Source organism: Canis lupus, chromosome 10, assembly GCF_048164855.1.
Source record: "Canis lupus baileyi chromosome 10, mCanLup2.hap1, whole genome shotgun sequence".
Classification (NCBI taxonomy): domain Eukaryota; kingdom Metazoa; phylum Chordata; class Mammalia; order Carnivora; family Canidae; genus Canis; species Canis lupus.
In genome coordinates this window covers 1,997,386-2,017,056 of record NC_132847.1, presented here as the reverse complement: position 1 = coordinate 2,017,056, position 19,671 = coordinate 1,997,386, and the positions used below count along the sequence as shown (strand labels likewise).

The 19,671-nt window shown below is 49.0% G+C and overlaps 1 protein-coding gene, 1 long non-coding RNA gene and 1 other non-coding gene across 5 annotated transcripts in view; 1 reads left to right on the top strand and 2 right to left on the bottom strand.

Annotated features, from left to right (window-relative positions):
• The window catches only part of FLT4 (fms related receptor tyrosine kinase 4), a 39,536-nt gene extending 28,077 nt beyond the window's left edge, over positions 1-11,459 (bottom strand). For both annotated transcript variants that reach the window (XM_072840416.1, XM_072840415.1), the window contains exon 1: positions 11,330-11,459. In XM_072840416.1, the coding sequence (XP_072696517.1) occupies positions 11,330-11,396 (67 nt within the window). In that variant the 5' untranslated portion in view covers positions 11,397-11,459. The remainder of the gene's footprint in view (positions 1-11,329) is intronic.
• Positions 7,741-16,906, top strand: LOC140641101 (uncharacterized). Of its 2 annotated transcripts, none has more exons than XR_012037620.1 (3): positions 7,741-8,869; positions 12,144-12,258; positions 14,007-16,906. It is a non-coding gene; the product is annotated as an uncharacterized lncRNA (long non-coding RNA). The 2 variants fall into 2 exon arrangements; XR_012037621.1 differs by lacking the exon at positions 7,741-8,869 and adding an exon at positions 11,755-12,018.
• On the bottom strand, positions 14,958-15,030 carry TRNAK-UUU (transfer RNA lysine (anticodon UUU)). Its single transcript has one exon. It is a non-coding gene; the product is annotated as a tRNA-Lys (tRNA).
• Positions 16,907-19,671: the final 2,765 nt, after the last annotated feature.

The following is a 19,671-nucleotide window of genomic DNA, read 5'->3' as shown; positions in this document are numbered from 1 at the left end:
CAGGGAGGCCCATGGTCCCCTGGGGTACACATCCAAGGCACACACCTGGCACCCCTGGCCATGCAGCTGTGGCAGATGCCAGCCCCACTTCCTTGGGCAGCTCCCTTTTGCTTCCGGATAAAGTAGGGGGATGCCAGGACTCTGCCCACTGCCCTTCTCTCCAGCTTCATCTCCGGATACATTTCTGAGAGGTACAGAGCTCTCACCTTTGTCCCAAAGTGCCAGACTTTTCATATCTTGAAGTCTTGTCTTCACCTGTCTTTTATCCCTGGACATTTGTATTTCCTTTCCTAATGGGAGCCCCCCCCCCCCCCCCCCCCCCCCCCCGCGCTGGGCCCAATTCATACATCTCTTCCCCTGGTGGGGCAATCAGTGTTACTCAAGCAGCTTTGGCTCCCTGGGCCCCTACTGTTAGAACACTTCTCAGACTGAATTATGGTTTTCTGCTCACATTGGGGAGAGGCTATGTTTTCTTCACATTCCTAAATTCAGTACAGAGAAGATACACACCGAAGATGGAAGATTCAATAATGGTAGAATGGGTGATGGATGATCAGATGAATAAATGGGTGGGTGGATAGGTGGGTAGATTGATGGTGGGTAGATGGATAGTGGATGGATGGAATGATGAATCAATGGTGGATGGGTGGATAGTGGATGGGTAAACGAAAGGGTGGTAGGTGGATGGGTTGATAGGGTCTGAATGGTTGGACTGTGGGTGGATAGGAATGGATGGATGGGTGGATTGTGGATGGAAGGGTGGATGCTAGAGTGGGCTGATGGATAGGGAATGGGGCCTGTAGGATCTCCCTTCCCAGAGGCTATCATATTACCAAAGGAAGCGTCCATATCACTATACTAAACAGAGAGACCATCCATTGTCCTTGGCAACCCTTTATCCACCTGTACAAGTCTCTCTTTTCTTGTCCCAGTGCCCCTGTCTTCACTCACGTCCACCAGGCCCTGAATGATCAGCAGACTTTGCTGTGGACCTGACTGTCCTCCTCCATCCCTTCTGCTTAATTGAAACCTCACTTTCCTAAGGACTCCTGCCCCAGAGGTAGTAGTGCTCTCCCCTGCACATGCCTGGCAGTGGAAGCTCCTTGCGGTCATCTCCTTTCTCTAATGGTACCACCTGCTCCCCACTAAGGCTGTCAGCAGCTGCAGTCCTGTTACTTCCCCTCATTCTCTGTTCCTGCCTCTCCAGCTCCCATCACCCCAACTCAGGCCATCCTGTTCCCCATGATTTCAACATCCACACAGATGACTCACCAGCATGCTGGCCTTTGTGGTCCTCATCTCCACTGTCCTCCCTCCTCCTGTCAGCCACTCACTTCCTGGGCACACCCTGGACCTGGTCCTTATCAGAAGCTACACCACCACCAAGTTCCTGCCTTCCTGCGCTGCTTTCCCCATCTCATCTGCCTCTTGTTAGGTGCCCTTGTCCTACCACCGCTAAGTCCTTCAGCCTCATCAAAATTCCCAGTCCAGGGACTCCTCTCCATAGATACCCTCTCCTGGCCTCATCCCTGTCCTGGCACATTATGGCCCTTGGTCCACTAATCGGATTGTTTCCTTGTTTTTCACCTTCCATTCCAACCCTGTGGCACCACCATGGCCCTCAGTGGCTCAGCATGCAGTGCAAAGCCAGAGCCCTATGCTGCTACCCCACCCCTCCTTTCTTGTCCTATAGGCAGATCCTAAATGGGCCCTTGGACTGAAGCACAGGGTGTTCTCTCCTCCCTCACTCTCAGCATTAATGAAATAAAGCCATTAGATGGAGATCTTCCCACATCCAAACTCCACACACCCTGCCTGGGCCCTGGAAACCTTCTGATACTCCCCAAAGCCAAGCCTTCCATCTCCCATCCTATAAATACCTAACCCTTCCCCTCCCAAATTCCTTGATCCTCTATTCCCTTCCAGCCCTGCCCCCTTTCCTATTCCCCTTCATTGCTGTCCCCTCCTCTCATATTTGCTCATCCTCCCTCTGGGGTGCAGATGCTTTATGGAGTCAAGGCATCCCATGATCTCCATGCTGCAGGACCAGTGGGCACTCCAGGCAGGGAATAGGGCTACCACCTCCTCTGCTACCTTCTGTGAGCTCACTGTTGCCTTGTCTTCCTCCTTTCTCTCTGCCCAGCACCTCAGTCTCTTTTCTGTAGATCTCTCCCTTAAGTGTCTAGATACCTCCAGAGTCTCTACGGCCTGTCCTCTCACCTCCAGCCTGAAGTACCCAGTCGCTGTTGCACTTGGACACCCTCCAGACATCCTGGGTCCCACATTTCTGATGCTGAACATCAGACCCACACCCTCTTCACCCCTCCCAAGGCTTCTCCTTGATAGCTCCCATCTCCCCATATGGGAGCAGCTGTAGGATGTGCTTCTCTTTTTTTTTTTTTTTTTTTAACCCCACCGCATGTTTAGCACAGTACCTGGCACAGAACTAAGACTCTATAAATACTTGTTGAATGAAAAAGTGGATGAGTGGATGGATAGATGGATGAATGAATAAGTGGATGGAAAGATGGCTAGCTGTATTGTTAGATGGACAGATAGAGGAATAGAAGGGTGGGTGGATGGATGGATGGATATATGGATGAAAAGATGGAAGGAAGGCTAGAAGAAGAATAGATGGACAGGCAGATGGATGGATGGGCAGGTAGGTGAGTGGGTGGATGAATGGATGGAAAGATGGATGAAAGGATGGAAGGGGGGGTAGCCAGATAGACGTATAGATGGATAGGTGGATGGATAGATAGAAGGAGGAGTGGATGGATGGATGGATGGATGGATGTAAGGATGAATGGATGCATGCATGCATGGATGGGTGAGTGGATAGAAGGATAGGTGAATGGCTGACTGGCTGGCTAAACCTCAGGTTGTCCTTTATGTTGGAACTAGATTAGACCCTGTTTCCATTTTTATAGACCAAGCTCCCTGGTGACCACGTGTACCCTAGAATGCTCAGCAGCTAAGACAGGTTTGACCCAATGACTGCCTTGCCCAGAGGTTCCACGCTGCCCAGCCCCCACCTGCAACCCCAAAGAAGATGCATCCTTCCTGACTGGCTGTTGTCTGTCCCCACTGTCCTTCCTTTCCCGCAGCAGGAAGCGCTGTCATCCTGGCCTCTGCTGCACTCCCCCTGCCTTCCTGTTCCTGGCCCAGGAACTGGCTTCTTCCTTCCCCTGGCCAGCGGCCCTGGACCCCAGCTTGCAACAGAGCAGTCGGGGCAGGCGCCGGGCAGAGGTCGGAGAGGCCAGAGTGCACACCTTCTCTTCTCTGTGCTGTCAGCAGCCTTGGGCGGTGGGGACCTTGGCGTCAGCCACAGGCAGCCGGCTGTGAGAGCAGCACACTGGGATCCTGGGTGAGGGGCAAGTGGCAGGGGGCGGGGGTGTGGGAAGTCCTGAATATGAGGCACCGACCATAGCCTTGCAGTCGACCATAGCCTTGCAGTCGTTGCTTCCTTTGCTCCTCACACAGCCCAGGAGGAAGGGAAGAATCCGAGGCCAGTTGGCAATGAGGAAACTGAGGCCCCAGGACTCACGGAGGCAGTGGGCTGGCAGCTGTGCAGGAGCTCATGTCTGGCCGAGTCTGGGCCTGTCCCTGCCCAGGTCCCAGTCCTCACATCTCTGGCCGCTACTCTCCCAGAACTACCTGCCTCTCTATTCCTCAGCAGCCTCCCTTTTGGCCTCCAATTGGTCCCTCGGCCCAGAGGGGCGTCATGGCCTGAAGACACATTCACCGGGTCCCTGTGGCCCTTGGGAACTGTGCATGCCCTTGGCCTGGCCTCCAGGGTGAAGTCCATCCCAACAGGCTCCACCTTCCTGGCCGGCTTCAACCTCCAGTGCACCTGCCACATCCAGCATCTACCACATCCTTGCCAGCCTTGCCCACCTCCCTGCAGGCCTCACGTTGTGTCCTTTATTCTTTCCTGCTCTCAGTGCCCAGTGCTTAGATGATGGCTACTGCTACTCACTGGGAGACCTAAGGCTGAGTGCCTTGTCCTTGCCCCAGCCCCGTCATTGGTCACTGCTCTGTCCTCAGGTCCAGCATGGATGGCCAACCCAGGGATGAAGTTGGGATGGTCTGTGAGCTCAGGGGTATCCCTCCACATGCTGACAGTTTCTTACTGCAGACAACTGCCATGGTCACCTTGTGGGGGATGGGGACTATGTGGCAGTCATGCCAGTCTCATCTGAACTCTCCTTCACAGCTGTGCCCAGGAGGACGGAGGTGAGCCCAAGAAGGAACATGGGGAACAGCTGGCCAGGCGAGGCTGGGCCTGGGGCCTCTATGCATCTGTCTGAGAGCCGGGCAGTTTTGGGGAGACCTGCTCCAGGTTGCTCTCCCTTCACTCTTAGAGGGAGAATCACAAGGGTGTTCGGTCCTAGAGTCCCCCCATACCTGGCAGCTAACTTCTGTGCCTCCAGAGGTCAAGGGTGAGGGCCAAGAGGCCACAGTCCCCTGACCCTACAAGACTGAGAAGGCTGAGATAAGAGGGGTTGTTCATTCCCAGGATGTGCTTGGGGCCCCCTGAGCCTGACTGTGTGCTCCATGATGCCACTCTCTGACTTGCTCTTTCCAAGCCCCGGTTTTCCCACTTGCAAAATGAGAATCGTCCCCAGAATTATCAGGAACACAAACAACATAATACTACGTCAAGAACAAATGCATACTGGGCCCTTGGCTGTCACTGCCTGCTGAGTGTTTTGTATGTCACAGCAGGCTGCAGTGGGGAGGGGGCAGTGTGGGGTCAGAGAAAGCCTTGCTGGTAGGAGGAGCTGAAAAGTGCTTTGTGGACTGAGTAGGAGCTCGCTGGCTCAGGAGAACACACAGGGCAGAAGGAATGTGCAAGGCTGGAATATGGGTGACCTGGAGCTGTCAGGTAGATGGAACAGATGTGGGGCAATGAGGCCACAGCAAAGGGTCCTGGGTCACAGGCCAGCCAGAGGCTCTTGGCCTTGCTCACTGGTGTGCTCCCTTCTCCTGGTGATGGCAGCCTCCAGGGCTCCACCTCTACTTTTGAGCTATTCCACCCTCTCTGGGTCGCTTTCCTGAGCCCTAGTCCTGAGGGGCACCTGGCTTCCAAAATGTCTCTTGGCAGGGAACCTCCACCCCTCAGACCGCACCACACCCACCACTGAGCAGGACACCTGGAGCCACAGGGCACACACAACTCTCCACCCTACAAGATGAGCAAGTGTTTCAAGGATAGAGAATTCCCATGTTGGCAAGGGTGTGGGCAAATAGGCAAACAGGCGCTCACAGTGATAGAAGAATGCTTATACTCCTTGACTCCCAAATTCTGCTTCCCCCATACATCCTGTTAGGATAATAATAGCAAACATGGATTTAGCACTTTCTGTGTGTCAGCCCAGGCTTTGCACCTGTGCACACCACACCCTTCTAATGCCCCCTGAGGTGGGTGCTATTCTTGTCATTTTGAAATTGAGAAGACAAAGGCACAGAGATGATCTTCAGGGGACAGGATTATGGGAAGCAACTCCTGACTCTACGTGTCTGCATTCCTTGCATTTCTGCAGTTTATGGAATGTAAAGGCCATAAGCTGATCGAACCACCTTTTCTCCACCAGTCCTGGAAGCACTGGCTCTCCCTTTTGCTAGGTTTGCCATCTTAGCGGCTGGCGGTCATCTGTTAAGCGTTCCTGACGCCACTCATCCCCCACAGGCAATTAACTGGTCACGAAGTCATATCCATTCTCAGAGGCAGCACCAAAGGCGGGGTAGCTGGGAGCTCCAGGCTTACCCCTCTTCTCTCCCTGCCCCTCTGGCAAAGTGCTTTGTACTTCTAGCGCTCAGACACCTAGCAGTGGACGCCTTCCACCCAGAGAGCCAGATCCTGGGACAGCCCCACTCCAGACCCCGCCTCTCCAACCCACTGTTTGGCCTGCCTCAACGTCCATCCCCTGGCTTGCCACGCCAGTGTCTCCCCACACCAGTCTCTCCTCACTGGTTCAGACTTTACCCAATGGTTAGATTCTCTCTCTAGAACACAAGGCCCTCTCCCACCTAACACCATTATGCTACTTGGGAGCAAAAGCTGTGTTCTTTGCATGGCCTTACAGATGACTGGTGACCATTCCAACCCTAGTGTCACATGTTGAGGCCCTCTCATTGTGGGGGGAGGGGCTCAACCCTCGCAGTGGTTGGCTCATTGCATTTGACAACTGCTTAGTGCAAGGATAAGGGGGCTTATGTTTGCCTTTCGTGGTGGTATCCCCAGCATGAGATTGGCCTGTGATTGTCCCGACTCCCCGTGAGGATCTGGGGAGCAAAGGGACAGCACAGAGTGTTTGGGCAGGTGTGGAGGTGAGGGACAGAGGTGGAGATGTAGGCACTGAGGTAGGCGTGTTGGTCAGGGGTGGACTTGGGGAAAGGCAACGTGTCTGTGGGGCATGCTGCTTTTGAAAGGTCTCTGGAGCAATCAAGGTAAAAATGTCCAAGAGGTGGTCAGAAATTTAGGACTGCACCTGCCTCCCCCACCCAGACTCTTCCTTGGGGAATGTGGACAGCCACCTGTCCCTTCAAACCCCTGGGCCCCCATGCCATCTGAGACCAGATAGCTGATGCCTGACATTCCTACAAAGCTTCTCTAGCACCTTGTGAGCCATTTCATCCCTCTGGCCTTAACTCCTAATCTCCAAAATGGACACAATAAGCCTGTGATATGGAGCTAAAGCCTTCACAAACCCTAGGGTAAAATGGTTTAATTAACCATTTTACACTGAGGGGAGGCTCCACTGCTAGACACTTCAAATATGCATCTGTGGGTGCGTGTGTGCTGCTTAATATGAATGAATCTCTGTTTGGTAGAACTTACAGTAGCTCTAAGGATGGTGCTTTAAGTTGGGGAAGGATAAGAGCTTCCTCTAATCCCTCCTGAAAGCCCACATTCCATGCTCTGGGGGCACACAGTAAGTGGGAATGGAACCCCCTCTCACCCACCCACTTGAAGCAGCACCATCCTCTGCCTGGAGTTCTTGGCAGCCTCCCCAAGGGCAGGGTGAGAGGCAGGGTGTCTCTAGAGCAGGTGAAAGGTCATGTGCTAAGGTCTGGGGTGTGTGGTGGGGCAGGCTACGTGGACTGGTTAGGGTTGCCCTTGGGACCCCAGAAGAAGCTGGTGCTTATCAATGGGGGTGCCACTGAAAGATCAGACCTGTGTTTTAGAGATGTCCCGCTGGGGCACCTTGGAGGCAATTTCTGGAAGCAGAGAGGGAGGTGGGGGCTGAGTGGGAGCAGGGGCTGCCTGAGTACCCCCTGAGGTTGACCTGGAGGTAGGGGCACCCTGGCAGATCTGAGCTCCCAGCCCCAGCACAGCTGTGGGTGCAGCCAGCTGTGCCAGGCAGCTGCCCCGGGCCTGCCTGGGGTCAGGGCTCTGCTCCCCAGAGACAGGACGGGCGGTGTTATCAGACAGTCCAGCTGGCTCAGAGGTGGCCCCCCAGCGCTGCTAAATCGGGGCCGTGGGCTCCTGCTGCAGGAAGAGGGAAACGCAGGCAGGATGTCCTCTCCTGTGGCCGGCAAGTCCTTTCCCATGAACCCCTGCTGACCTCCTGGCCGCGTGGCGGGACTCCCCCACTGGCCACCCTGCCCTGCGCCTGCTCGTGGCCGCCCACATCGGGGGCCTGGCCCGAGGGGTGGGGGCAGAGGTGGCCTGGGGCGCGGGGGCGGGGCGGGCGCTGCCAGCCCTGAATGCCCGCACCTTCCTGCTCCCAGACTTCTCCCTTCGGCCTGGCCGGAAAACTGAGATCCCAGAGGAAGCCAGTGTCTGAAAAGGATCGAAACTCAGGAATCCCTGGCTCCAGCTGGACACGTCGGCTGCCTCTGGCTGAAGTTAGGGCAGGGAGTGTGAGGGGGCTCTCCAGACCCCTGCCTCCCCGGGAGGCACCCCTGAGAGCTGGGGGGACAGGCAGGGAGAAACCTGCAATGGGGACGGTTACGCTCCAGTGACAGCGGGAGGAGTGTCGGCTAGACCCAGAGAAGAACCTTAGCCCTTGTGGCTGAGACCCACTTAATTTTCCTGGATCCCCCGATTCCCCTCTGCCTTATTACAGTCAGGTGCTCCCAAGTGTCCTCCTTCCTTATCTGGCCCAGATTGGTCAACTGGGGTCTCCCGGGAAGTCCTGCTGGACATCTCTTGGAGGACCTGCCTCCCAGGGCAGCGACTCATCTTTCCCCACATACTCTCCTCCTCCCAGGGTCCCCATCTAGTAAACAACCTTCATGACCCATTCTGTGGCTTAAGCCACAGACTAGCACACATCCCCCTACCCCACACCCCAATCCCTCCACCTTCTGCCCCCTCCTCCCCTGCTTCATCTTCCTTGTGGTGGGCTCCTGTGTTGTTTGCCCCTCTGACCGTGCCTTCAGGGGACGTGGCCCAGAACTTTCCATTATTAGGTGTGCTGCTGGCTCCTACCATCTCCATCTCCAGCTGCCTCACCTCCCCAACCCTACCCGTGGCCCCCTCTAGACTTTCCTGACTGCGCTTTTGAGGAGTTCTTTTCGATACTTGGAATTCCCTTCCCTAGAGTCCGCAGATCCCTTCAGGAAGCCTTCAGCTAGAAGTGATGCCATCTTCCTATGCAGCCCCCAGCTACCAACTGGGGCTCAAAGGGGTCACTGAGCACTTTTGTCCCTACTATACAGGTGTCTGATACCATGCCTACGTTCCTGCTAGTCTGGCACTCAGGAAATCCCTGCAGGATGGAGCTGGTCCAAATCCTCCCTGAGCCACCCTGAGCAGGCACCATGGCTTGTGACCTGCATAGAACTGCAGTCTCCTTCCTGGGGTCGGGGTCCCACTGCCTGGGGCCGGTTGGGAATGGAACATCAGGAAGCTGGCCAGGTAATCCTCTTGTTGCACGTCATTCTCAGTCTAATGCCTGGTCGTGTGGGCACTGTGCCCTGTGCACGGTCCTCTTCTGGGAGGGAGCCTTTCAGCCACAGTGACTGAGCTGGAACCAGCAGCCCACAGGACCAAGTAAGGCGGCCCCCACATCCTGCCTACCCTGGCTGGCATGCCCCGTCCCTTCCCCATACCTCTGTCCACACCTGAATCTAGCTCAGGGCTGAGGAACAGAGCCAGGGGAATGCACAATGACTGGCCACACGAGCCTCAGCAAGGGCCAGTCCTCAGGCCAGGGCAACCCAGCTTCTCTTTAGACTAAGCCCTGAAGACAAAGCCTCTTGGGCCTGTCCTCTGCCACCTGCCCTCTCCACAGGGACATTGCCAAGGAACTACTTTTTGGAACTAGAATAGGACCCAAGCCATAAAGTCCAGCCCAAGCACAGCCTCTCAAGTGCTTGCCCATTGCCCTGCTATGCATGTGGAAACTGAGATGCAGGGAGAGGAAGTTGGGGCCCAGGCCACACAGCCAGGAATTTAGGGGAAGAGCTGGAACAGAAATCTGGATGTAGGGCTACTGCATACCTTTGAGGGTTAAGGGCTACTGCATACCTTTGAGGGTTAAGCTTCAGCATCCCTGAAATTCTCACCTACCAGTACCTGGCCACCCACTCTGGCTCCCCTGACACTTGGTTACACTTAAAGTGTTTATGCTTCTGCTCTAGCATCCTCCATCAGGCTGGGAGCTTCAGGACAAATGCAGGGCACATTTCCCACCAGCCATGCCATGGTCCAGTTAGGCCACCCTCCTCCATGGGCCCCTTCAGCTAACATCCTCTCTCCTCCTCTTCACTGTCTGACTTAGGTAAGAACCACCTGAACTCCCCCACAGGACCAGCCTCATCCCTGTTTCCTCCTCCATCTCTTGATCACCCAACACCAGGCTCACCTTGCAGAATGTTCCCTGTCTCCCTGAAAGCCTCTTCCCGTTTAGCTCCCATCCTGGACTCTGCTCTGCTCCTTTTCCAGCTCCCCAGCCCAGGCTCTCTTGAGCTTCAGGCACTATACCCAACTGGCTGCTAGATGTCTTCTCAAAGGGGTGTGTAGGGGGTTCTCCCACTCCTCAGCCTGACCCACTTCACTTCTCTCTCCACACTCCTTCGGTCACTTAGCAAGCACACTAAGTATCTGTGAGAGCCTGGCCCTGGGCTGGATGCAGGGGAGCAAGGAAGGGCAAAGGGGCAGCTCCTCATCTCTGACCTGCCCCAACTCAGAGGCCCCAGCCAGATAGATGTCCTCCTCCATCCTGCCTCTAGATTCATCCACACCTCCTTCATCTCCCCTGTCCTCTGCCCTTCAGCCTGTGAAGGCATAGAGAATAGAGAGCTCTGTTATCCTACAGACCTGGGTTGACTACTGCTCTTATTGCTGGCCTTCGGGAGCATTGGAGAAGTTACATATGTCCCTGTTCTATGCTTCCTCCTCTGTAAAATGGGTCTAACACTCCCTTGTGAGGATCATTAAAAAAGAGGAAGCATGTCAAGCCATATTCAATATCTGCGGTGTTCAAAAATAGCAAGGACCCCTCCACCCCAGCCCTTCCAGTACTTTCTCCCCAGCCATTGGGGGGGGACTCATGACCCTCTCTCTACCCTCTGATTGCCTGGCTCACTAGAGCTTATCCTCACCGACGCCCTGGCATCTCTGTGCAATGATACTTCTCTGCTCCCTTTCTCATCTCCCACACTCCCTTTTCTCCACCTGCACAGGGGCAACTTCTGGTCCTATTCCTGTCACAGACCCTACCCCGGCCTCTCCTGTGCTCATGAGCTTTCCGTGGCTGCTCCTGCCTTGGAGTCCAAGCTCTTGAGTTTGGCCTTCAAGGCTGCTGCCCCGCCCAGTGCAGGGCGCGCGGGCATCCTGCCTCTTCCGCCACGCCACGCCGATCGCTGTCCTGCGACGCCAACTCAAGATCCCCAAGTTCCCACGGGCAGCTGCGCCCAGTCCGCCCTGCGGCGCGGGTCTCCGCGGCCCCCAGAACCCCGCCTCCGCAATCCCCGGCCGGGGAGGTGGACACCTGCGGGGAGCGCCCTCTGCGGACTGCGAGGCGCCGGGAAGTGCGCACCCGGGCTGCCCGGCGGGGACGGCTACGTCCCGTTCGCGGGCGGGTCTCCGGGCAGGGCCGTGCGGCGCCGCGAAGGTAGTGCGCGAGCGAAGGGCCCAGCGGGGATGCGGGGCGCCGGGCCCGGCTCCAAAGGCGCTGAGCCGCCGCGGTCCCGGCCCGTCCGCAGGCTCCGCCCGCCCTTCCCCAGCCCGCTGGCCGGCTCCGCCGCGCCCCATCCGGTGTCCGCGGCCCCCGGCGCCCAGCACCGGCCCCCTGCCCCCGGGGCCTGAGGCTCCCGCGCCCCGCCGCGCCCCGCCGCGCCCCGCCGCGCCCCGCCGCGCCCCGCCCGGCCTCACCGCACTCGCCGTCGAGCAGTCCGAGGCAGAGCCACAGGCGCAGGCACAGCGCGGCTCCCCGCTGCATCTCCGGCCGCGCCGCTCGCTCCGACCCGCGCTGCCGCTGCCCGGGGCGCCGAGTGCGGGCGCGGGGACCCGCGGGCGGCCGGGCCTGGGCGACACCCCTCCCAGGGGCGGGGCCGGGCCTTGGCGCCGCCCCGCGCACCTCCCGGCCGCCGGGCGTGGGGAGCCTGCCCGGTGCGCCCCGCCGGCGGCCCGAGGGGGTCCGAGTCCGGCTTCCGAGCCCCACCCCGGGACCGCCCCGGGCGGCGCCCGCAGGTAGCGCCCCAGCCCCGCCCCAGCCCCGCCCCAGCCCCGCCCCAGCCCCGCCTCCGCCGCTCGCGGAGAAGGCGGCGACCCCCGCGGCCAAGATTAGACCCAGCGTGTCCGCGCGCGTCGTTCCGTAATTTCCTTTAATCGGTGTTTAAGAAGAAAAAATAAAGCGGCGAACACGACTAAGAAACAGCCGTGTGTCAAATCTCCGAGAACATTCGGCAAGCTCTCTGCGACCACCCACTTGATGCGGATGAAAGTTGTACCCTTGGGCGAGGCTCCCAGGGTAACAGACCTCCACCCTGCAGGCCCGGCCTCTTCCTTAGATCTCCTCCAAATAGTTTTACTCTGAGCTCATTCAAAAGTTCTTGTATCAGGTGACACTTTACTCTGACTTGGCAACCCTCTCACAGACTTCCTTTCTCTTTTCAGTTCTGTTTCTAGAATTTTCCTATTTAAAAATAAATCCCATGACGATAACTATCGCATCTTCCCTCCCCAGCAATTCTATTCTACTTTATTCACACTCCAGCCCCACCCCGTACGCAAAAGTCCGTTCATCCCGGCCAAAAACCAAGACCAGATTGTCGATAACCACTACTGACTCTCAACTGCGAGTAAGTATTAAATATGTTTTAAGTTGGAATCACAAATCAGTGGGGATAGTTCAGATGACTTAAAAAATAATGTTGGAGAAACTAGACAACCCAAAAAATGAAGCTAGACTTTTTCTCAGCTATATATTTATTTTCTTCCAGCATTTTTAGCTTTAAAATAAAAACTTATTTTAAGATATAATACAGGGATCCCTGGGTGGCTCAGCGGTTTAGCGCCTGCCTTTGGCCCGGGATCGAGTCCCACGTCGGGCTCCCGGTACATGGAGCCTGCTTCTCCCTCTGCCTATCTCTGCCTCTCTCTCTCTCTCTGTGTGACTATCATAAATAAATAAAATTTAAAAAAAAGATATAATACACATATGGAAAGTATAGGTCAATGTATTATAAATATATATTTAAAAGCCTATGTCTCCACTGCCCACATCAGTTGATATAGAATGGCATCAGCATTCCAGATAGAAGCCCCCAAGATATCCCATCACAGACTCCTCCCTAACCACCAAATCCTGGCTTTAATTTCTCTGCTTTTCTTTATCTTTTTAGTACTCAAATATATGTGCTGTTTTTTTTTAACTTTGTTTTAATTGACTCCTATATATTCTTTTGTTCAGCATCTTTTGTGAGATTCATCTGTACCAATATGAGGATCTATGCTTCACTATTTTCATCATTGTGGAGATGACCACAATTTATTTGTCCATTTACTGTTGATGGAAGTTTCAGTTGTTATTAGTTTCCAAATTTTGCTGCTATGAACATGCTTCTTTATGTTTCTTGGTGTACATGTGCCTGTTTTCTAGGTGTGTGTCTAGGAGTGAAACTGCTAGGTCAGAGAATGTGTATCTTCAATTTCTGTGACAGTGCCAACTATTTTTTGTTGTTGTTATTTGTACCATTTTGGACTCCACAGTAGTGTAACTGGTAGATGTGGTATTGTCAGTTTTGATTTTTTTTTTTTTAATTTAGCCATTCCAGTTGGCTTGTAGTGGCATCCCATTAGAGCTTTAATTAACTTATCCCTAATTATTGTTGAAGTTAAGCACTTTTTTTTCAGATTTATTGACTTGAGAGAGAGAATGAGAGAGAGAGAGAGAGTGCAGGGCGAGGGTTGGAGGCAGAGGGAGAGAGAGAATCTCAAGCAGACTCCATGGTGTGTGAGTAGCCTCATATGGGGCTTGATCTCTCAATCCTGAGATGGTGATCTTACGTGAAATCAAGAGTTGGTCATTTTTTTAAAAAGACTTTTTTATTTATTTACTCATGAGACAGACAGACACACACACACACACACACACACAGGCAGAGACACATGCAGAGAGAGAAGTAGACTCCATGCAGAGAGCCTGATGTGGGACTCAATCCCAGCACTTCAGGATCATGCCCTGGACCGAAGGCAGGCGCTAAACTGCTGAGCCACCCAGGCGTCCCAAGAGTTGGTCATTTAACTGACTGAGAAACCAGATGCCTCCATTTTTTTCATATTGTTATTTAATTAATTCAGTATAATTTGTTGAAATAACCAAGCTTTCTCCCCTGCATCATAGAAGCACATTTGTTATAAACCGTGTTACCTTACATGGAGAGATGTCTCTGGACATCATTTGTGTACTGGCATATTCTTGTCCAATACCAAGTGGTTTTATGACCACTTTTAATATGTGATATTCTCAGTGCTTAAAATTCTTGCTTCCCTTTCCAGAGTGTCTTACTTTTTTTATTGGTTGTTTGCATTTCCATGTTCATTTTAGAACCAGCTTGTGAATTTTCAGAATTGAAAAATTGGCCGGAAATTTGAACAGAATTCCATTGAATAGATTTGGAGGAATTACCATCTTAATAACTTTCAATCATGAATACACTATGTCCATCCATTTATCTAATCTTTTATTTTTATCTCTAGTGTTTTATAGTTTTGATTGCTATGTTTATTATAATTCAGATCATAACATTTTAAAGTTTCCAGTGTGCTTTCTTCTGTGAATTATGAATTATTTAGAAATACATTACTTAATTTATAAATATCTGGGGATTTTTAGGTTAACTTTGATTTTTAGTTTGGTTATTCTTTGATCAGAGAATGTATTCTCAGTGAGTTCAATCCAATGAAATTTGCTGAAGCTTCCTTTAGGCTCAGGATGTGGTCTATCTTGGTAAACAGCCCATAATTACTTGGAAATAATGTTTGAAAAGGTTGTTTAGTGTAGCATGGCACCTAAATTAAGTTGATTAATTATGTTATGCAGAGCTCCTGTATCTTTAACTTTTTGGGTTTTGCCCTGTTCAGTCAGTTACTGAAAGAGATATGTTAAAATTCTATCTGCAATTTGGATTTGTAAATTTTCTCTTTAGTTTTGTTAATTTTTGCTTTATGTAATTTAAATATACATTATCATGTATTTATGTATTTATTTTTCTATGAGTTAATGAAGTGCTTTTTTCCTTTTTAATAGATTAATCAAGTATTATAATTACGTTTTTTCTTCTATTAATGTGGAAGGTTGCAAAGATAGCCACCTTTATTTCATTCTGTATTCATGCCCTTTACAATGTGATTGGCAACTCTTCCTTTCATGTATTCTGGAGGAATATTTTTGGGGGCATGTGAATTTAAGGTTGTTATAACTTCCTGTTAAATTGACCTTTTTAGCTGTATGTAATACTTGCGTTTTTTGTTTTGTTTTGTTTTTAAGTAAGCTGCATGCCAAACATGGGGCTTGAACTCACAACCCTGAGATTAAAAGTCACATGCTCTACCAACTGAGCCAGCCAGGTGCCCCTGTATGTAATACTTATAACTTTTATCTCTTGTAATACATCTTAACATAAAGTCTATTTGGTCTGACATTATTATAGCCACACCAACTTTTTCTGTTGGCTAGTAGGTGAGTAGGTGTTGGTCTATCTCTTATCCATTTTCTTCCAACTTACAATCAATTCTCTACTTCAACATATGCATTGCTAAAAGTCACCAGACTACACAAATCTCACAACAAAAACCACAATGTAGAGGGGAAATGAGACCAGGGGCATAATACTCAAAAACTTCAGCCAGACACAATAAAAAAAGAAAAGGAGATAGGAATCTAGTAAAAAATGGTATCAGAGGTTCTACTTTTGGCATAGCAACATAAGGAGTCTGTAGACACTGGTGAAAATTATTGTAAAATAATAATTAGGTCAATAAATAAAAAAAGACAAAATCAGACAGGGAGACAAATCTTAAGAGACTCTTAATCATAAGGAACAAACTGAGAGTCACTAGAGGGAAGGGGTATGGGGAGATAGGATAACTGGGTGATGGACATTAAGGAGGGCATGGGATGTAATGAGCACTGGGTATTATATGACTGACGAATCACTGACCTCTACCTCTGAAACCAATAATACATTATATGCTAATTGAATTTAAATAAAATTTAAAAAGGCAATTCTCTGGAAATGGTCCTAAGGGTATACAGAAAACGAAGAAACACTTATTCAAGAAAACGTATGAAATTCAGTAAAAACAGTGAGAGCTCTGGCTAAAGTACAGTCTGCATATTCCCTCCCCTCCCCAAGCTCAGAGTGATGGAAATTCCACTACAGACATGTGTAGCCAAGAGTATAAGGCACCCTACCCTCTAGCCCTCAATCAGAGGCCCATGGTTTCTTTCCGGAAGGGGTAGGGCATCAACATCTCTCATCCTGCCCCTGGGTACCTGTTACCTGTTGCAGAAGCTAGGTTTGGGGTGAGTGTATGTAGCCAGAGGTGAAGCCCCCACATTCTACCCAGTCCCCATTCATAAGACAGAGGATCTACCTCAAGTATGGTACACTGAGAATCCAGGAGCCCTGATTGCCTTCACCACAGTTAGTTTGTAAAGTGAGGGTCCCGATGATAGGAGAGGCAAACCAAGAAGAACAGAAGCTGCAGCTTCCCCTCCTTTTCTGTGGAGCATCAAGCTCCTAAAGCAGGTATTTTTCCCAGAAAGAAGCATATTACTGTTCTCACTCTTAACTCTAGAGTCTGGATCAGAGATTTTTCCCAAAGGGAGAGGTGGGTGTAAGATAGAATACTTTGAAGCTCTTCCAAAAAGAACTAAGTTCATTCACAACAGAAAGTAAGAAAGATCAAGCCTAAGGGTATATTTAAAAAACAATGGAGGTTTTGGGGAAAATAAGAGAAGGGAACACTCATAGATTTATTAGAGGTCTAAAATAAACCATAAGGGCCAAGAAGAGCTCCTTTGAGGTCAGAACAAATTTCTGACTTCAAAATCTATTCCTGTTAAGGAGCCCAAGTTTAATTTGATCAGTCTGTGCAAAAATTAAAGCCCCAGAGCATTGTTAAAAACAATAGAGTATTCAGTCAGCAATAATGGAGCTTAGCATCTGGGTGTGGATGGGAACGAAAGAATCAAAAGGGCCCAAATCCCTGTCATCCCAGGGTAACTGTACATGTTCTGGCTGTACCTGCTAAGGAGCAATATAACATTTACACTGATGGAGAACAATGGAGGCCACTAAAATAATCCAGTTAATTGCTAAACAAATCAACAAACAACAAATCTTGGGGAAGGTGAAGGTGGAGACCAGTACCTTAAGTTGCTACAATATATTCCCTGAAATGTCCAGTTTCCAACAAAAAAAATTTATAAGACATGCAAAAAACCAGGAAAGTCTGACTCGGAAGAAAAAAGCTGGCAGTACAAACTTTCTGTGAGAAAGACTAGATGTCTGAGTTAACAAAATTCAAAGTAGCCACAAATATCTTTAAAGAACTCAGCTAAATCATGCTTATAATAAAGGATATATCATGACAAATGTCTCATTAAATGAAGAACATCGATAAAAGTAGAAATTATTAAAAAGAATCTAATGGAAATTCTAGAGCAGAAAAGTATAATTGAAATAATTTTACTATAGTAGGCTTAACACTAGATTTGAACTAGCAAAAGAATCAGTGATCTTGATGATAGATGGATAGAGATCATACAATCAGAAGAACAGAGAGAAAAAAGAATAAAGAAAAATGAACGAGAGCCTCATAGAAATGTGGGACACCAGTACTGTGCCAATATACGTGTAATAAAAATGCCAGACGAATAGAAGGAAATGAAAGGAAGAAATACATTTGAAGAAAAATTGGCTGAAAATCTCCCAAATTTGAAAGAAAACTTCACATTTGAGAACCTTAAAAAATGATAGGTAGGATAAACACAAAGGTATCTACAAGCAGATATATCCTAGTAGAAATGCTGAAAGCCAAAGACAAAGAGAAAATCTTTAAAGCAGCAAGAGAAAAATGAATCATCACATACAGGAACCCCCCCAATAAGATTAATGGCTGACTTCTCAGCAGAAACAATGGATGCCAGAAGACACTTGGATGACATATTTCAGGTGTCTAAAGAAAAAAACTTGTCAACCAGGAATCCTATAGACAATAAAACTTTCAAAAAATGAAGGCATAATAAAGACATTCCCAGATAAACAAAATCTGAAAGAATTTATTGCTAGAAAATCCACCTCACAAAAAAATACTACAGAATTTCTCCAGACTGGAAGCAAGTGATCACAGATAATTCAATTCCACATGAAAAAAAAAACAAAGAACACCAATAAATGTAATTATAAAAGACAGTGTAAATGCATATTTCTTTTCCTTTCTACTACTAACAGATTTAAAAATGATTATATAAAACGATATGTATATAATTACTTGTTGATCCCTTAACATGTAGAAATGTAACGTATTTTCAATACTAGCACAAGGGAGGGAGATGTGGACAAAGCTATATTAGGTTGAAGACATCACTATGGACAGTAATTCAAAGCCATAGTAACAAATAGAGCCAGAAATGGTAAATAAGAAACCTAAAATGACAGATGCTGTAACTATATATTTGATATCATTTTGTATCTCAGCTTCTTTAAAAGACATAAAATTAATAAGATGTGGTACACACACACACACACACACACACTGGAATATTTTTCAACCATAAAAAATAATTAAAAAAGAATGAAATCTTGCCATTTGCAGCAACACAGAATCAATGCTAAGTAAAATAAGCCAGTCAGGGAAAGAGGAATCTCATATGATTTCATTTAATTATGGAATTTAGGAAACAAAACAAATGAGCAAAGGAAAAAAAGGAAAAAGAGATAAATCAAGTAATACAGTCTTAACAAACTGATGACTATACCATATGGGAGAAGAATGGGAGGATGGGTGAAATAAGTGATGGGGATTAAGGAGTGCACTTATCATAAGGAACACTGAGTAATGCATAGAATTGTTGAATCACTATATTGTATACCTGAAACTAATATCACACTGTATGTTAACTATACTGGCATTAAAATAAAAAATTTAATTAAAAAATAAAAGACAAAATTATGTAAAGTTCTAATTAAAACTTTAAAGTTTTAACATTGTATTGTATTTGTAACAGGGATGAAATATGTATAACTATAATACCACAAAAAAGAGGGAAAAAGGAAATGAGCTATATAGTACTAACAGTCCCATATTTTACTGGAATTAATTTTGTATAAATATGAGTAGATTTGGGGCATATGGAAGGCTCAGTCAGTTAAGTGTCTGCCTTTGACTCAGGTCATGATCTCAGGGTCTTGAGATTGAGCCCCTCATTGGGCTCCCTGCTCATCAGGAAAGCTCATTTCTCCTTTTTTTTTTTCCTCCTCTCCCCTCCACTTGTGCTCCCTCTCTCTCAAATAAATATAAAATATTTTTAAAAAGATAAGTAGAGGAATCCCTGGGTGGCGCAGCGGTTTGGCGCCTGCCTTTGGCCCAGGGCGCGATCCTGGAGACCCGGGATCAAATCCCACATCAGGCTCCCGGTGCATGGAGCCTGCTTCTCCCTCTGCCTGTGTCTCTGCCTCTCTCTCTCTCTCTCTGTGACTATCATAAAAAAAAAAAAAAGATAAGTAGATTCTGATGGTTCAGATGTATGTGTAAGCCCAAGAGCAATAACGAAGGAAATAACAAAAAAGTAGTTTGACAACTCATTAAAGGAATTAAAATGTTAGATAAGAAAATATTCACTTACAGGCACCTGGGTGGCACAGTCAGTTAAGTGTCCGACTCTTGGTTTTAGCTCAAGTAGCAGTCTCAGGGTTGTGAGATCAAGCCCTTAGTCAGGCTCTGCACTCAGTGCAGAGTCTGTTTCAGATTCTCTCTCCTTCCCTCTGTCCTTCCCACTCATGATCTCTCTCTCTCTCCCTTTCTCTCCCTAAAATAAATAAACATTTTAAAAAAGAAAATAAAGAGAATAGAAAAAGAAATAGTAAAAGAATAGAAGAGAAATAGAAGAAAATAGAAGAACAAAAAAGACATGAGATATATAGAAAACAGGAAATTGAAATGGCAAATAAATAAACCCATCATATTAATAACAACATTAAATG